The sequence below is a fragment of the Beta vulgaris genome, chromosome 6, assembly GCF_026745355.1.
Source record: "Beta vulgaris subsp. vulgaris cultivar EL10 chromosome 6, EL10.2, whole genome shotgun sequence".
Classification (NCBI taxonomy): Eukaryota; Viridiplantae; Streptophyta; class Magnoliopsida; order Caryophyllales; family Amaranthaceae; genus Beta; species Beta vulgaris.
The window spans coordinates 54,054,190-54,072,072 of NC_079207.1; the positions used below are offsets into that span (position 1 = coordinate 54,054,190).

A 17,883-nucleotide genomic window follows, 5' to 3' on the forward strand; every position below is an offset into this window, starting at 1 on the left:
CGAGCTCTTAAAGCTCCTTTCGATTTCGGTATTTGTTTTAGTTTGGATTGTATTAGAATTAGGATGTACTTCATTAATGTACGATTTTCCGATGTCAAAAAAAAACAAAAAAACAGATGAAAAATATACAATGAACTTTATGAATAATTTTTCGTATATATTATTACGCAATTTTGTTTGTTTTCGCAAGCACCGCGTGCATATAGTACTAGTCCTTTCTAACTTAACCCACTCACTCGACTACCCACAGACCACAACAATTACTTAAGAAAACTCACTTTCAAGACTTATACAACATGAATTCTAAAGTAAAGATTCATATCCTATATATCCATTGTAAATTTGTAATGCAATGAAATTAACAAGGAAAAGCCTTACTCCCAAATCGATTTTTTTTTGGGGGGGACTAACATGAACCATTATAAGAAAACCTTTTCGACACAACAATCCAACACAATCCACTAAATATAAAGTTGAAAACAAAACAAAACAAAAACTCAGAACCACAAACTCAAATAAAGAGAAAAACCACTACCTGTACTATTGTCCCTAAACCTATGAAGAAACTTCTAAACATCAAAATTTAGGAAGATCACAGTTTATGGGCTTCCATTTGCATTTAGAAATCCCCAATCTATTATTCAAAAACAATTCAAACCCTTGAAAATGAGAAAATTTCTTTGCAAGTGTGATCATAATAGGTAGAAGATGAAAATCCAGCAGTAAGATCATAAATTTAGTTGCCATCAGTGAAATCTCAGGGTCTGATTTTGTGGGGTTTGATTGAATTTTTAAAGGGTTTAAGGAGGATAGAGAATATGTGATTTCAAGAGATAGACGGAGCAGAGGAAAGAGACGAAGAGGAAACAAGTTATAGAGAGAAATGGAGGAAATGGTTTTTCTAAAGGCACAAATTATTTAACGAGACAATCTAATTTTAACATAAAAATAGACCCAATAATCAAATGAATTAAACTAGTCACTAAATGAAATCAAACTAGTTGCTATTAAGTTAAATCTATTTTTAATATATAGATTGTCATTGCCTAATTTTAATTTAAAAGTATACGACCTCTTACAAAACTAACTCTTCTAAAGCTGGGTTAATAACAAAACCGCGATACTGAATAGAGGTTATCTCTATTATATAAGGCAACACATGGGGGACACCAAAAAATAGAAAAAATGAATAAAAGGGAAAAAAAATAGAGGATAACTAACTATTTTATTTGAATGAAAAGAGGGAGAAAGTAGGATATTTAAACTGAACATTAGTTTTTTGAGAAAACAAAATATAAAAACAGTTTTTCTACCCAATTAATTTATTTTCTACTTCATTTGTTGTCGCACATTATCGCACGCATTGCGTGCATGTAAGACTAGTGTTTAATGATCCACCACTCTAGATAATAGTTTACCTACTTTCCTAAAACTGCTAGTCAATATGAGCCTTAATTGCAATAGCGGTTTTGCTTAACCAAAAATAAGAAAAAAATAATTCTCATCCAATTCCACACGGACTGTACACAAGAAATTAATATTAACTTGACGCAAAACGAGAACTAAAACTTGCTTTTGCCATATCTATGAAAAAAATTCTAGAAATTAATGAAATGCAATGAGAAGTTAAGCTTATTGTATCGGCAGTTATTGTAACCTGAATGATTCACAAAATTATAAGAGTAATAATGATAATCATTCCGCTTATATCACAATTCTGAAATAGGCCCTCGCTACATTGGTAAGTGCTTCATTTGGAGAATGCTGACTGCTGAGTTACTTCCACTAATTTACACAATCTCGCAGCTCACCTCACAAGGCCCCAATAAGAGCAGGGCTCGGGGTGATCGGATACACTCAGGGCATCTTTACCTATTTATAATTTTTCTTCCTAAAACTCAAAATTACATGAGGGTGGATTCGAATTGTCGAGGATCAAAATTTGGCAGTTTGAACCCCAAAGCACGACAAAATTGGGGAAGTAATGCTGTACAATAATTTGAACAAAGAAATGTGAAGGAATCACTGCTTCATTTCAGCACCTAGTAACCTTAAAGTTGCTAAGCAAAAGTTCTGAAGCTCAAGTTTGTTGCAGCAATCGCGGTCTCACAGGCAGGAAGTTGAGTTTGATCGGTCAACATCTCATGTAAAAATTGGTAGATTTCGATGATTATCTGCGAATTCACGTACCAATCTTTTCAATACCCTTCCTCCTTTACCTTGCATATGGCCATAATCAGTCTTCATTCCATTACACGTTTTACTCTCAAGATAATCAGAGGCGGCAGCTGCTAGGGCCTTTAGCCAGCTTGGGACTAAAGATTCAGCTTCACCTTGCTTCAAGTACTCAGCTGGCAGTGTATGAACCTGATGACTAGAATAAGTTACATAAACATCGGGATAATAGAATGGTAAGTATAATGTTTACATTCAAATAATCTGGGGAAAAGATTAAAAAGACGTCCTGTTTGCAGGCCACACATACTATTGGCACAAACAATTTGGCTTCCCACACACAAATTCCCAATATCACATATCAAAACATGCATACCAGTAGCACTTGAACTTGAAGCAGCCTTTCAATTGAGTGAGAGGCCAGAGAAAGGGTAAGGCTGTAACTGATAATGTTTAGAACATGTGGTAGGATTGCAAGAATTACCGCTGAATGAAGCCATTTCTGCAGGGACTCCCAACAAAGGACTGCTGACCCAGATGTTCTCTCACTCAAACAACAAGCTGCAGCCAGCTGTTGCAAAATTGTTGCAGATTTGTGAACCTGTACCAGAAATAGAGCGTGTTATATACCCATTGACTAGGACGCAGTAAGTTGCAAACTATGGAAAGGAAGTGGCATCACAATCTTCTCATTTTTCTATTTTTGGTTGTTCTTTTTTTTGTGGGGCGGGAGCCGGGGGGGGGGGTATACAGCCTTGGTATGCTGGTCTTCTTCCAATTCTCTTATTATCCCCTTCTTACAATCAATGAATTTTCCTCGCCTCAAAAAAGAATCACAAATGAACATATAAAAGTCCATTTTGGAATCTTGATCCTAACGGATTTCAGAACCACTTCCATTCATAAGATACCCCATCATGGATTTCCTAAGGTATCAAAGAAGGTCACAACTCACAAAAGTACCTGATGGATGTCAGAATTTACAGATTTTTAGTCAACCAGTCTCATACCCTTGACATTGCAGAGGTTCCAAGCAGAGCGTACAGCACATTTGAGACAAGTCCCTCACCACTATTAGATATGACTTGAATAACCACGCCACTGAAGGCATCTTCAGACATGTTTGACACAGATTCTAACAGGGAGATTAAAGCAGCCTCCAATAAACCTGTTGTAACATGGGAAAAGGATAAAGATTTTTTTTTTAAAAAAAAAACACAAAAGCGAAAGGCACATGTAAATAAAAAAGAAAAGGAAATGAAGCTGAATAAGGTGTCAGGGTTTTAAGGGAAGATTTATTTCTTCAGGGCTATGACCTAGTTAATACATTCATCTGTACAAACAATAAAGAAATTTCATCAATTAGCAGGCATCCATGAAGTGCTAGCAAGTTAATCTGATTATCAGCCTTATAGCACAGAGTTGCAACATAATTACTCCCTGTCCCCTTTTGTTTGTCCCATTAGGGCTAAGTTTTTGAATTTATGGTAGGGTGGAGCTGTCAAGGGACGAAATTCATGGGAACCAGATGTATTAAATGTGAGAGTGAAGTGGTCTCATGATCATTTTTAGTATGCATCACGCACGTCCCAAAGAGGAAAACAGGGTAAACGAAAAGGGACAAAACGAGAACTTGCTATAATTGACTGCAACTCAGCCCTAGCATACATATAATATTTACTTTGGACCCCACATAAAAAAAACGTGCCGTTCAAATAACAATGCCACAATAATATTCATTTGCATTTGAATAGGCATTTGAAAAACAATGCATTTGAAAACATTGCAATTACAGGGACCAACTCATAGCAAGAAAAAATGACTTACATGACATATATGACATAGCAGCAAGAGCAGCACCACGGTGCATGGCTGTGCAGCATATTGCTGCTTTTTGCAGGGATGCTTCTAGTAGAGAACCAGATGCTGCCAATACCTTCTGCATAAGATATTTAATCTCTTATCACTGTTGTCAGGAACTTCCATAAATCATTCACATATGAACAGCTATTCAAAAGTGAGAGAGAGGGAGAGAGAGGAGTATGCCTTGGGAGATACACGGACAAAACTAGATGTGAAAGCAACAAAGGCCTCCACCAAATCAGGTTCTTGATCACATATGTATGATGAATTAAGAGCTGTAACTGATGCTGCATTGGTGAATCTCTCAAAAGTGCAGATGAATAGAGGTCCATATTCCTCTCTATGACCGAATTCTTCAACAACAATAGAAGCTGGAAAATATACTAAAGGTCTTCAAGATAAGGAAATCAAGAGACGAGGATATACTTTAACACAAAAATTTGAGTTTAGAACTTTTGCACCAACTTTAATTACTAGCAAAAAGTCTCAAGTGTATAAAAAGTTGTAATACTGTGAAAAGAAGAAACCAGATGCGCACCAGAAACTAAGTACACACACAAAAGAAAAGAAAACAGCACTCAGCTGTCTTTGTACAGCTGGGGATTGTAACAAAAATGCAGTAATGGTTGTATCGCAGTATTAAGTTTATTTTTGCATGACAGTCTGCGGTAATGCAACATGATTTTTAAAGCGGATATATCACATTATCACTCCTCTCAGTCTTGACAGACTTGTATGAATCTATCTTGTTTTACAAAGTTATGAAAAGCTTTTTAAATTGTTCTAAAAAAAAATTCTTTAAATTGAAAAGAAATATCCTGAATAGATGGGATTAGCATTTCCTCCAAAAAAAAAGTAGATACTAAAATAGCACAAATCTTTTGTGCATCTTAAGAGAAGCTCTGGAAAGAACCATGAGAGCGTCAAGAGGAAGAGATGCTCTACTTAAGCTGCATATGTTAACTATTATATAACTTGACACCAGCAACAACTGACAAGGTCAAGTCAACCATTAGCCATATGGAGCTGCTGAAAATTCGAATCCTAATCGATAATATATTACAGCAATCACATAGAAAGATGTAGTGACCTTTGAGAAAATGAGCAATAACTGAACACTGTTGGAGGATGATTAAAAACCAGTAAGCCCAACTTATGATAAGCTTTGCTCAACAAGTGGATTATGATTATTTTCTGCCAATAGGTTGGATTATGAATCTGTATTTCCTTACAAAAACCATCTTGTTCAGAATACTATTTTCTAAAAAATCTTTTACTTCAAAGACAAACGAGATACTAGAACAATGCTGAGCTCTTATGTAATGCAAATTCATCAATTTAACTCAAGTACTTGTGAATTAATTGTGATTGATACTCAACAATCTTACATGATATGGACAATGATATTCGTCCAATGGCCAATCCAAAGCCTAGATACACCCATATTTCACACTTGCAACTAAGTCTGCGTAACATGATTAACCTTAGTGACCCGTTTGGTAGCCGTTAATAAATGGTGGTAATGAGAATGAAGTTTAAGTGTAATGTTATAAGGGGAGTGTCCGTAAAATCTCCATGTGGGGGGGGGGGTAATCTCACCCCTAAGTTTGTGTTTTTTTCTCCATGGGGAAGCAATCTCACCCCTAAGCTTGTGTTATTTTTCTCAAGGGAAAGCAATTTCCATTACCATTCATTACCATCTACAAGGTGGTATTGGATGGGTATGAAAATTTAAGAATAAATATAGACACTTAAGGATAAATTAGCATTACTATTGGAATGAACAATGATTTTCTCCATAAATTTACATAACAATTTATTCCCATTACCACCATTTATAACCAACTACCAAACAGGTTGTCGAAGTGTTAGAACAATAAGAACTTCTTAACATTTTTCATGGTTAAGGTTGCCATAGGTCTGCATTATGAGTATGTACTCCTTTAAGGCTTGTTCAATATGACATACTCATATTTCGTGATATAACCGCTTTTATTACAAATGTAAAATACTTTCCTACTTAAATTGGGTCACTAGAGTGGCTTTAAGAGAGCTCTATGGTCTCTAAAAGAACAAATGCACAACAAAACAAATTATAATCCGATTGCATAGATCTCATTATTGTTACTACAAGGATCTCAATTAGCTACAGAGTATGTTAGGCAATTTTAGATAGTACGAACTCACGTATTCCCCAAGTCTAAGCACGCCATACAAATTCAGCATTCTCAAAAAATAATACCTGTTCTGATGTAACACTCATGATTCTGGAAAGAGATAAAATTTGTAGATAGGCAGTCTAGAACGGTGGGTAAGAGCGCCGTGAAATGTTCGCCTAACGAAAAAAAAAAAAAAAAAAAAAGAGTATCTTTAGACACACACACAGTGCGTTACTCCAGCATAAGGTACAATAAGAATCAGCCACTTGCCCTGCTAGGTGAAGGTCCAGGAAAGACTGGAAGTTAATTGATCAAAATCCATTACCTGATGAATGAATAGCTTGAGAAAGAGCCCTGCAAGCAGCTGCTGATAAGCTTCCATTTTCCATATGTTCTGATTTGAAAAGTTTCTCTATCATTGGCCAAAATATGCTTAACATTACAAGAAGTGGATCATCTGCAGCAGATCCAACGGACAAGGGTGCAGCAGGATGACTAAGAACAGTTCCTATCCTGTTTAAATAGTTAATTTTAGAGGTATCCAATATGGAAGAACCTTGTTCTGTGTAGGTTTGCATAAAACAAGTTTAACATGAACTGAATAGTAAAGCGGAAAAATAATACTGAAACTGGGCCTCAGAGGGTAAGCCATGTGAACAGCCTTGTCCTCATGTTTGTCCTTTATGAAGATCAAGGGACTGCTCAGCAAAATAAGGTAATTTAGTAAATTAAGTAGCTTCCAGCGTCTATGTAGCTGTTCTTGGTTCTAGTAGATGCCCAGTTGTTAGATGTCATCCATTTAAGGCCAGCTGTTTAAAACACTGTAATCTGTAAAACTAGCTATTGATCATACTAGTGGATACAAGATGACATAAAAAGAGATTATGTTAGGTATTCTTAAATAATAACGCTAAACTGCTTGTAAGTATTAATACCTTTTTCAAATATTCTTTTATATAAACTTTTCCAATTACTTCCTCTGTTTCAATTTAGTTGTGACACTTTCATTTTTGGTAAAAACTTCTCTCTATCTCTATCTCTCTCCTATCACATGAGATCCTTTTATTTTCTTTCTCTATCTCTCTCCTCTCCAAAACTTACCTAGGAGTCTATGATTTTAAAAGTGTCACAACTAAATTGAAATGGAGGAAGTATATATTTTGTTAGAAAGGAAGGTGGATTCTCTTTTGGTGTCAAAGAAATTGTGTTGGTGTCAAAGAAACTGTGTTACAGTCGGTTTTAGGTGTTTAGCAATATTTTTAAAGCTCATCAATTCATATAATATTGAAATTTGATAATGAATAATTGGAAACTGTGATAATGCTAGCAAAATTGCAGCATATTCCCTGACTCAGTTTACTCATATCAGTAAATTATAAGTTAGGATCTTAGTTTGGGTTACATTAAGCAATACTCCCTCCGTCCCTAAATAGTATTTCCATTTTTCAATTTATGTCTATCCCAAATAGATTTCCCATTTCCTTATTTGGTATGGATCCACCAATTAAAATATTATTTAGCTTTTATTTTTTATTATATTACCCACTTTCCAATAAATAAGATGACTTTGTAAAGTGGCCCACATTCTCTCTCCTCAATAAACAATTCATGAATAGTAAGCCAACTTCAATATTTAATCTTAATTTAATACAACTAAGGTCCCACTTTTGATTTCTCCTTAATACTTGTGCCTAAAAGAAATGTGAACTCTATTTAGGGACGGAGGGAGTACTAATGAAGATGCTATGCCTTCTCTTAAATTCAACTAGTTATTATCTCAGTTCAGAAAAGCTCAAGGCACTCCAAGGCAAGAAATAAATCGCCAAGGCCATCCCTAAGTCTAATCTTTACATTTATGTTCAAAATGAAAAAACTTTTTCAACTGTTCATACCTTCCAATTTGAACCATTCTTAAGCATTGACAAATTAAGTGAATATTTTTTTATTTATAGTATTAGTATTTGGTATTCAGTATTCAGTATTCACTCTACCCACTTAATCACATTCTAAGCTCCGCCAGTGTTTATGTAAAACATGTTTGCAATAACAAATCAGTCAGATATTATGATTCTGAAGTTCATGATATACATAATCGTGCATAATTAGATTTATCATATTAATAAAAATACATCTTACAGTTAGGAAAACTATAAAACAACTAAGTCAGTCAAGCAAGAATGAATGTGAAGTAAAGAAAATAAACTTGCGTAAATTTTGTGGTGTCATTTCAAGGTTAAGTATTTCGTTATACTGCGTTTCAGATGAATTTAATTCAAGGTAGGGAAATTATTGTTCAGGTTGCATTCACGTACTAGGTCATCATCAGATCTGGCTAATTTCTGGTCGGGGTCAGGTGAGGTTCAGTTTATTATGGGTTTGCCCAACTTTAGATCGTCATTTTCGGGTCAAAATCAGGTCTTGGTAGGATAATTTGGGTTTCAAATCAGGTACGAGTAAGTTTTGCAAGGCCTAGTTACTGACAGCAAGTCATGAGGTGAAGGTGCACGCATCATGTACATGAGGCACACTTTTTCAAAAAACGTCCTACAGATGAGCTTGAGTTTTCCTTTTGCATAAATATAACATTTATGGTTTTTAAAGAAGGAACAGGATATATAAAGGGACAAAAAGAAGAAATTAAACAAATGACAATAAAATTGAATGGGGTGTGCATAGTAGTTGCGTCTCAAGCACTTCAGTTAAGCTTCACTTGCCTAAGGTGTGCCCAACTATCATCCTTGTGCCTAGGAAGTTCAACGCAATGAAGCTAGCTAGCACCACCTAAGAGGCAAGAACTGCTTTTTAAGACTAATATCAGAATAGCAAGGTACACACTGAGACTTTCCTCGATCTACCAAGCAAAGATTTAGATAGGTTTTCGTTTTTTTTCTTGTCATTTGCCATCATGGACTTCAGCGAATATATTGCAATTTGTGAACGTGATTTCTTTTCCCCAACTCAGCTGTGATATGACACATCTAGAACAAAGGAACTACTCCTTTGCCAAAGAAGAGGGGAATGGCTCCTCTGTAATAGACTAGCCTAGGGGGCAGGGTATTTTAGTAATAGACACTCGTTAATATGTTAGCTTGAGGAATAAGGCAAATACACTATAAATAGAGGAGATTAGGGAGAAAAGAGGGTATGAAGAATATATTTGAGAGTTCATTTTAGTGGTTAACTTTGGGAGTGTGTCAAGTCACTCGAAGACTTGATAATCTATCGTTATTTTCTGTTATTTCCATTGTTATCAATCAAAAAACATCAATCTTCTTCCTTTATACTACTGTCCTCATATCCAGTTCATTACATCCTCGTTCAAAAAATGAAAAGCTTAATTTATAAAAACAGAATGTTCAAAAATCATCCAACACAAAAAAAACAACCTATGATGATTCAGACTTTTGTAAATTAGCTAGCAAATGGCAGGAGCCAGTTCACACCCTTCAATGTTGTACTACCTCCAATTTGTAATAATCTACAATTCTCTTTTGACATAGACTGAGGTCAAAGTATAAGAGATAGGAAGAGCAAAAGTACGAGAGAGAACATAAAGTACAATAAAGTGATGGGACGACCATTTGAGTCATTGACGGCAAAATTAGAGGTAGGTGCATATACTAGATATGTCAAAATGATGTGTAGATAAATAAGAAACAGTCCAATAATAGAAGCATATTGATTACTAAGAAACAATGGCAGTACAAGTTAATGAAGGATCAAAAATCCATTTTACTCATTCGAACAAGGTTCAAAACACAAGTACTTTGGTGCTTTGCCAAATTTAACCAGTCTATTGATTAAGAAAGCTTCCACAAAATATGGCACTCTAGTCCTTAAATGTCAAGACATACCTGTGCAATCCTCTGGCGGCAGAGTTCAAGATTTGTGTATAAGCAGCTGGATTCTGCCTCAAACCATGCTCTTTATCATTAATCTGAATTATTTTAGGATTGCAGTTCAGGTTTTGCACACATATACAAAATTAATATATTAATTAGAAAAAGGGGGAATAGGAAATATAACACAAGATTATTTGCATATTAAACAGGCAAGATACTCAATACAGAATACAGATAAAAAACAATTATGTTCTCATCTAGTGAGACAACAACGAGCAACAGCTCATTTGGTACCTATGATTCTTACCAGGGTCATTCCCTGGGTCAGAATATCAAGTGCCAGAATTACCATGCTTGGGCTGGGGACAATGGAGTGAGAGCTGACATGCTGGGATAGGGCACATCATTTTTCTCTGAGGCATAGCCCACTCATCCAATCCCCATTTGGAACCCTAACCTTGTACTGAACTGGGCTAGGGACCACCTCATTGTTTAAAATGAGAGATGCTACCAGAAAGTACTTTCAGTTGAACAAGGACGGACTGAAAACACGTCTTAGATGCTACAATCTATTTTGACAAGCTAAAAAATACACCTTACTATTGTGTCCAAATGGATGGAGATCTTTTTTATATGTTCATATAAAACTTTGAGGTGTACATGTTATGATGTCATCGGGCACTAACAGAGTAACCGAGGTTGACAAGATCCGCATCCTACTTTGGATCTAGAAAGAGTATGTAAGATAATATCAATGCATATCACATATTATATATACCTTCAGCAGATAATTATGATTGTTATGCTAAGGTTTATCAAGAAAATGACCAGTGTCACCAGAATAACCAAAAGATGGAATAACACACTGACAGATTCAGCTTAGTACATGGACATATGACAATACTTCTATTCTCAAACGACCATACCACCCTCAAGAGTCTCTTCTAATATCCCCCCTTAAGCATATAGGATAGATAAAACCAACCTTCCGTCCGATTCCCAATCCAGTGAACCACCTTTAAATGGTTTCCATCCAGCCATCATCAACCTCAGCAACATTTTAAAGAACTTCCCTAACTTTCTAACCTCACTCACCAACAAGTACAGCATACCCACACTACTCAAACCATGCCCATCACTAAATCTGCTCCACTGTCACCATCCTTTGAACAGCAATACTTATCCTACTTCCATATCCCTTCTGTTTTCACCCACAGCAACCATGAAACATGTGGTCCCCCAACTTCATATACCCATCCAGTGACCCAACCCAAAAAGTCGGCCTCCAATACTTCTTTTCTCTCTCTCATATCCTTACAAAAGTATTGCAGCCCCGTCTCAGTTTTATTACCACCACGTATACAACCCTAACATCTAAAGACCTGGTGGCTCAATTACAACCACCCGTTAATTAAGAGAACAAAGACAGAAACACACAAACAAACAGAGAGAGAGAGAGAAGTAAAACACCAACAAAATCAAACATCAACCAACCCACCACCAGTTCCCCTTTCTGTAATACAACCACACCAAGAACCAGACAACCATCTATATGTCACCACTCCGGCAGCACTACCACTGTGCAAAGTCGAGAGAACTTAGTGGAAGAGGGTTCACGATCTGTTCATTATGTTAGGGCAATAAATTAACCAATATGGGGGTGCGTGAACTTTGAAGTTCCTGCACCCGCAACACAAACTTGAATTTAATGTATATATGAATCTATGGATACATAAACAAGATAAAATTTAACATAATAATTTAAAAGTTAAAACCAAAGTACCAAACCCACCTTTCCCCTGGTCTGGGAAGATGAAAAGCATAGAGATAACAGTTACCAGATCACAAAATGATTCATCAATAGAAATTTTTTGAAATATCTAGACAAAGTATACAAGTAGCCAAAGGAATACAAAACCCAAATCTATTATCTGAAGATATAGACAAGTTATAAGAAACTTACAAGTTTTCCGATCACATCATAGCTAGAAGAGAGTAACTTAGTCAACAAGTTGTTCTTCAGCTCATTACTAGGAAGAAACCCAACAACAAGAGCAATTGCACCTACAACTTCTTCTTCATCTTCTAGTGGTAGATGTTGTTTATCCAGACCCTGAAGAGCAAGCATTTTGCAAAAGTTGAAGCGAAGACAATAAAGATAGCTGGTACAAAAGAAGAGCAGTTTAATAGTATTCAAGTGTTTCGAAAGGTTTATTAGGCAATGAATAATACGGATTGACGAAAACAAAGAAAAAGGAGAGTATATAGCAATTTTTGATACCAAATCTTGAATGAGATATACTTGACTCTAGGACCTCCAACTATCTAAGATTTAAGGGTATGTTACGCATTATTGTGCCTTTTCTAGCTGTAGTTTAGTTGTTAGCATTTTATTTAGTAATCGTAACTCTTATAGTTCATTTTTCTGTCTTAGACAGGAAAAACATTGTGAAAGTGGTAGGGCTAAAGTTGACCCGGAAGCGACTTGTAACAGATCAACTAAACGGATCGAAATTCATGGGTTTATGTACTCATAAGTGTTTTTTCAGTTTGAAAATTATTTTTTCAACATGCTATGAACAAGCCTATCAGAATATTATTGGGTTATATATTTATATAAGTGCCAATTATATATCAGAAACATCTCCAAAAGCATACCTCATAATACATTTTTATAAGATAATATTAGCTTTAAGCTTAACCTAGCTAAATTTGATCCTTAATTTATCACGGCTTAGTTGAGAGGATCAGGGTTACAACTTACAACAACTAATTGTCAATTTAGAGTCACATGGTTATCACTAAATCGTCAAAGTGAATCATTTTTAGAGCTTAGAGGTCCATTCAACCAACATATTTCTAAAAGATAGCTATTTGCAAAAGTATACTTCCTTTGTTGTTCTAAATACTTAGACACACTTCTCAGTGCACGTTTGCGAATGTATGACTGTGATCATTAATATCTTAGTTTCCTATAAATATTTCTAAAAGATAGCTATTTGCAAAAGTCTACTGCCTTTGCTGTTCTAAATACTAAGACACACTTCTCAATGCATGTTTGCGAATGCATGACTATGATCATTAATATCTTAATTCCCTACAAGTAAAAATTATAGAAAGTTGATATTTTAAAGTATGTATCGAGAAGAATCTAACAAGATCCACCATGACTATATTTTTCCTTACGTATAAATAACAAAAAAAAAGGTCAGAGGAGAGTGTGCGAAAAGTGCAAAAGTCAATATGTGTCAATTATTTAGAAACAGAGGAAGTATTTATGCAGTAATTGTTCCAAACAATGAAATATAAGGTAGTTTTTGAGAAAATTCCTTAGCTAATACTTCCTCCGTTCTTTATTAACCACTGCACACCCCTTGTGCACACATATTAGGGCAATGGAAAAAGTAGAGACATGGGAGACAGGTGGTCCACAATACAATGTGAAAAGGGTATGCAAGATGGGCATGCACTAATTAATAGTAAACTTCCATGAAATAGAAATGTAGTGATTAATAAAGAATGGAGTAATTATACAATTTCATGGATTAATAAAGAATTGTAAAAAGAATAGATGATAGTCCTTGTAGATATTGCAAAACCATTTCATGTGCACCCAATGAAGCATGTGATACAAGAAGCTGCAAAGAACATTATGAGTCACCTCTCCAATCCAGATTAAAATCTCCAAATTTGAGGACTCAAACATTTTTGCAGATGCATCTTCACATATTCTACGTAAGGCAGATGCACATGCGCTAGCAGAGAGAGGCTCTGAGATACCTGCAGCAAGAAATAATCTGAAAAAAAAGAATCAGTCCCAGATAGGTCAGATACTTCTAAACTAGTTATTCAATTATGCAACTATAAATCTACAATCATAGTTGCACAACTAATTTTCCCTATTAGCATGCAAATAATGGAAAGTTCTTTGATCTTCATTTCAACACAAAAGTATGCTTATCCATATACACTGGAGCTGAAATATACTTGGTGACATTTTTGCATAGTGTTCAACATCAACAATGCTGCAGTTTCAGTAAAGAAAGAAAGCTCACAGCAAAGATCTAGCATTTATTTGAAGAGCACATATCCACTTCGAATACGATCCAATAACATCAGCAAGTGATCTGTATACCTATAACAGAAGAGCATGACAAAAGAAGGTTAAGTCTTCACACAAGCAAAGAGCCTCAAAAATATCTTCCACCACTTGAAAAATGAAAGAACAAAAGGTAAGACATCTTACGCACAATGCACATGAATCCTGTAGATTTATTAGATGAACCGCTGGATAAAATAGTCACCAAGTGCATAATTAGAGATAGGTCAAATTTTTTATTCTCCTGTATGACTAATTCAGCAATCTGGATACCACAAAACAAGATAAGTTACTCTTTAAGTTTACAACTTGGACAAAGTAAGACATCAAATTAAGAAGATACGGCCTACGGGTACTAAGAAATGTAATGGAGCCAACTCATGATATGAGCTTGGGCAACCTGAGGCTCAGCTTAGCCCAGAAAGTATTTTTTCATGGATGAGTTGACCAAGCTTAAGAATAACAAGTAGAAGCTCAACCCTGTCTGGGCTTAGAGCTCAGTTCAGATTAGCTCAGGATCAACCGTCAAACCAAATTAGAACAGAAAAAAGAAAGATTAATTAGAAAAATCAAGCCCAATAGCATCAACCATATTTCATGACTGATATACTGTGAGAGCTACAATCAGTCACTTCCAGCAATGCAAATTAGTTACCAGCCAATGGCAGAAGTTTCCAGATCTCCACCAGAATCACTTCAAAGATTAACTATAACTGATACCCAGAAAGTTATGCAAGAGCAAACTGAGGAAGAGACAAGCTACATTTCAGTTTTGCAAGTTGTTGTAGTTCATGCCAAGGGGAAGAGCATAGTAATCCTTTTGGGAGTAAGGCTCTGTGGCATTTATTCTTAGCTTTGTTCTTGATGAATTAGGGTCAACCTATTTCATACGCCCAAAGACATTCTTGAGGTGTGTCTAAAAGGATAAAGAGTGGTTGAATTACCTGGCTCACTATCGGTTCAATTCACACAATAAACCAGCAAAACTTCAGGGTAGCGCTCAGCCGTGTCAAGGATAATCTCTTCTAAGTTAAGGCTGAAGTCAAGTGTTGAACTTTAAATGACGCTTAATTTTTTCTTAGGTTTGCCAATAAATAATGTTTTTAGCACTAGCACTCATATTGTACAGAGGTGACATTCCCAAGATGCAATTTTGGAAAAATTTCTTTATAACTAATCAATACTATCATAGCCTCTTCTGTTTCTCTTCTTATTTCTCACGACAGTAAGTAATAGTATAAAAGTAGTGTAGTAGTATCATTCTTAGGGATACCATCAGCAATTCTATTGGTAGCAAGCCCCCTTTGTTTAGAATTAAGGCTAATATTCTTAATTCGTATTTCTATAATAATGTTCTCCCCATATCTGAGAGTCTTTATCCCTTTTTTGTGGATTGATTCCTCTCCATACATGAGAGTCTACCGTACAAATTTTTTGTATAAGGTTTAACCAACATGTTATTTGGAAAGTCGATCTAGATTCAAAAACATTTAGTCTATTATACAAATTTCTCAACCAAACTATTACAGCACGGATTGGGAAGGCTTCCACCTCGAAGGACGATTCAAAGTCATCAAACATAACTCAAAAATTGAAGCTCCCACTGCAGCCAGTTTAGACCTTAATTAATAATTAGGTAGCCAAGTGGTGGAATATTACAGAAGGTATCACCAATTATGCATGCATGAGAAGTTGGCTCTATGAGGAGGGTGATGATGAAGATAAAGGCAGAGAGAGAGGGGGGGAGGGGGGTGGGGAATTGGCCGGCCAAGAAAGCAAATGGCTAAGCCCATAGTACCATCATGCCTAAAGAGAATGAAACAAAGGGGGAAGAGCCATTGACTCAGGTTTTACCCACTAAGCATCTATGATGGCTATGAAATCCCCCTCCTATGCGAAAAAGTGTATTCGTCAACGAAAAGTGCAAACCATGGTTTCGAGTATCATCCAACACGCTCAGCTCACTTAAGGACCTAGCTTGATAATGATTGTATACTGTGTGACAGAACAAGAGTAACCCTATGGCGACTTAATAGCTTTAAAATATCACAAAACAAAGAACTTCAGACTTTGATTACGTCCTATCTTCAAGCTCAATTCAATAAGCAAAGACCGCTAAATGACATGAAAGATGTGCAGATTGAATCTGAACCATCTATAGTCTAAATCTAACCGATGATATATTGCTTGTTTCATTAATCTCCTGACCTTCTTCCTTCTACGTTTACAGCAGCTTTAATATCCTTTATCAAACGCACCAAAATCCTTAGAAAACGCTGCAAGTATTCATTTTTGACATTGCAGCTAAAAAATTTCCATCTTTTTCTCTCTTCCTCCATTGAAGCTGCAACTTTCTTCAAGCATGATAATTTCTTTCATCAAACTTCTTCATGGCTTAGATTTTTATCACACCTCTCCATTGAAATTGGAACTTGCTTGAATATTGTCCACTCGGACCCCATTATGGAAGCTTGAAGCTCGAAGTTGAGCAGCAAACTTTTCTACATTTTTCGGTCTCTTTGTTTCTAAAGTTGCAGTGAGAGAAGGTGGGAGTGAAAGGCTGTTTCCTAGCAGTTCTATTAAGTAACTGCACGAATCAAAGCCCTTAGATTGCAAGCATTCAGAGGTTTAGATTTGTTCTCATTTAATACTACTCATATAAAAAGTTGTTTCCACCGGATCACAACTCATATATATACAAGACCTGGTGATAAGGGGTCTTAGGGTAAGAAGAGAGAAATAATTACAGTTACAGCAATTCTTACTTAAAAGTTATAGCACTCAACACGTTACACCATAAAAAAATTTCGAGCCACGTAAAAGAATTTAAAAAGAAAAAATTAGGTTAGAGTTACATCACTTGTTAATTAAAGTTACATCTCTTCTCACTGCTCACACAAAGAAATCTTCTCAAATGACCTAGATTCGTTATATACACACACAGAAAATATCATCAATAAAGTAGGGAAAAAACAGAAAGAAAAAAAGTATGTCACCAAGAACAGGCAGCAGGTGATACAAGGTAACAAGACATAAAGCATGAATGAAATATACGCATGCATTGTCTAATTCATATACGCTCACCGCATTAAGTGCAAAGAGTTTGGCTTCTATCTCCCTCCAAGCAATTGGCATGTTTCCTGACACCCAACCACCGAGGAAAACCTATAATGACAATGAACACAAAAAAGAAATTGTAGTTTTGCATATCACACAAAACAAAAAACTAACCTGTAGTGCGCATTTAATATGCAAAGGTAAATGTGTTTGGCTTTAAAGTTGGTTCGACCTAGACAAATAATAAGCGAAAACTTACAAGTTCCCATCACCAATTCCCTAGTTGTATTAACGACGTTTCTTAAAATATAGAATCGTGGTATACTTAAAATACATTTTGTTTCTCGCTTTCCCAACTCCTTCCTCCACTTAGGAGTCGTGGTATGAAAAAACCAAACAACAAGAATAATGAAATCATGAGTTCATAACATAATCTATTCACTTCAGATAGAGATATTAAATTCAATACTCTTTGGGTATGGGATTTAATAGACAAAATCAAATGCCTACAAAACTGCACGTGCTTCATATTCAATGAAAAGTATCAGATTTTCATTGAATTTCACATCACGAATCTAGCAGAAGCAGAGCAGGCACAAGGCTACGAATCTCGTCCCTACCCCAATGCACACTAAGTGGGAAGCTTCTATAAAAGCATAAGGTGCTTGTGTTCATGTGGGTGTTGGAC

General features: G+C 35.8%; 1 protein-coding gene across 7 annotated transcripts in view; it reads right to left on the reverse strand.

Moving 5' to 3' along the window:
• Positions 1-1,558: 1,558 nt before the first annotated feature.
• Positions 1,559-17,883, reverse strand: part of LOC104897082 (hypothetical protein) — a 32,997-nt gene continuing 16,672 nt past the window's right edge. For 3 of the 7 annotated variants that reach the window (XM_057396025.1, XM_057396027.1, XM_057396029.1), the window contains 13 exons: positions 17,223-17,303; positions 14,290-14,403; positions 14,095-14,174; positions 13,701-13,836; positions 12,006-12,152; positions 10,052-10,161; positions 6,523-6,710; positions 6,281-6,373; positions 4,222-4,409; positions 4,003-4,114; positions 3,186-3,343; positions 2,552-2,776; positions 1,559-2,367 (listed from right to left, as the gene is read on the reverse strand). In XM_057396025.1, coding sequence (XP_057252008.1) covers positions 2,143-2,367; positions 2,552-2,776; positions 3,186-3,343; positions 4,003-4,114; positions 4,222-4,409; positions 6,281-6,373; positions 6,523-6,710; positions 10,052-10,161; positions 12,006-12,152; positions 13,701-13,836; positions 14,095-14,174; positions 14,290-14,403; positions 17,223-17,303 — 1,857 coding nt within the window. In that variant the 3' untranslated portion in view covers positions 1,559-2,142. Of the gene's footprint in view, positions 2,368-2,551; positions 2,777-3,185; positions 3,344-4,002; positions 4,115-4,221; positions 4,410-6,280; positions 6,374-6,522; positions 6,711-10,051; positions 10,162-12,002; positions 12,153-13,700; positions 13,837-14,094; positions 14,175-14,289; positions 14,404-17,222; positions 17,304-17,883 lie in introns of all 7 variants that reach the window. The other 4 variants (XM_057396026.1, XM_048646164.2, XM_057396028.1 and 1 more) reach the window with 4 other exon arrangements.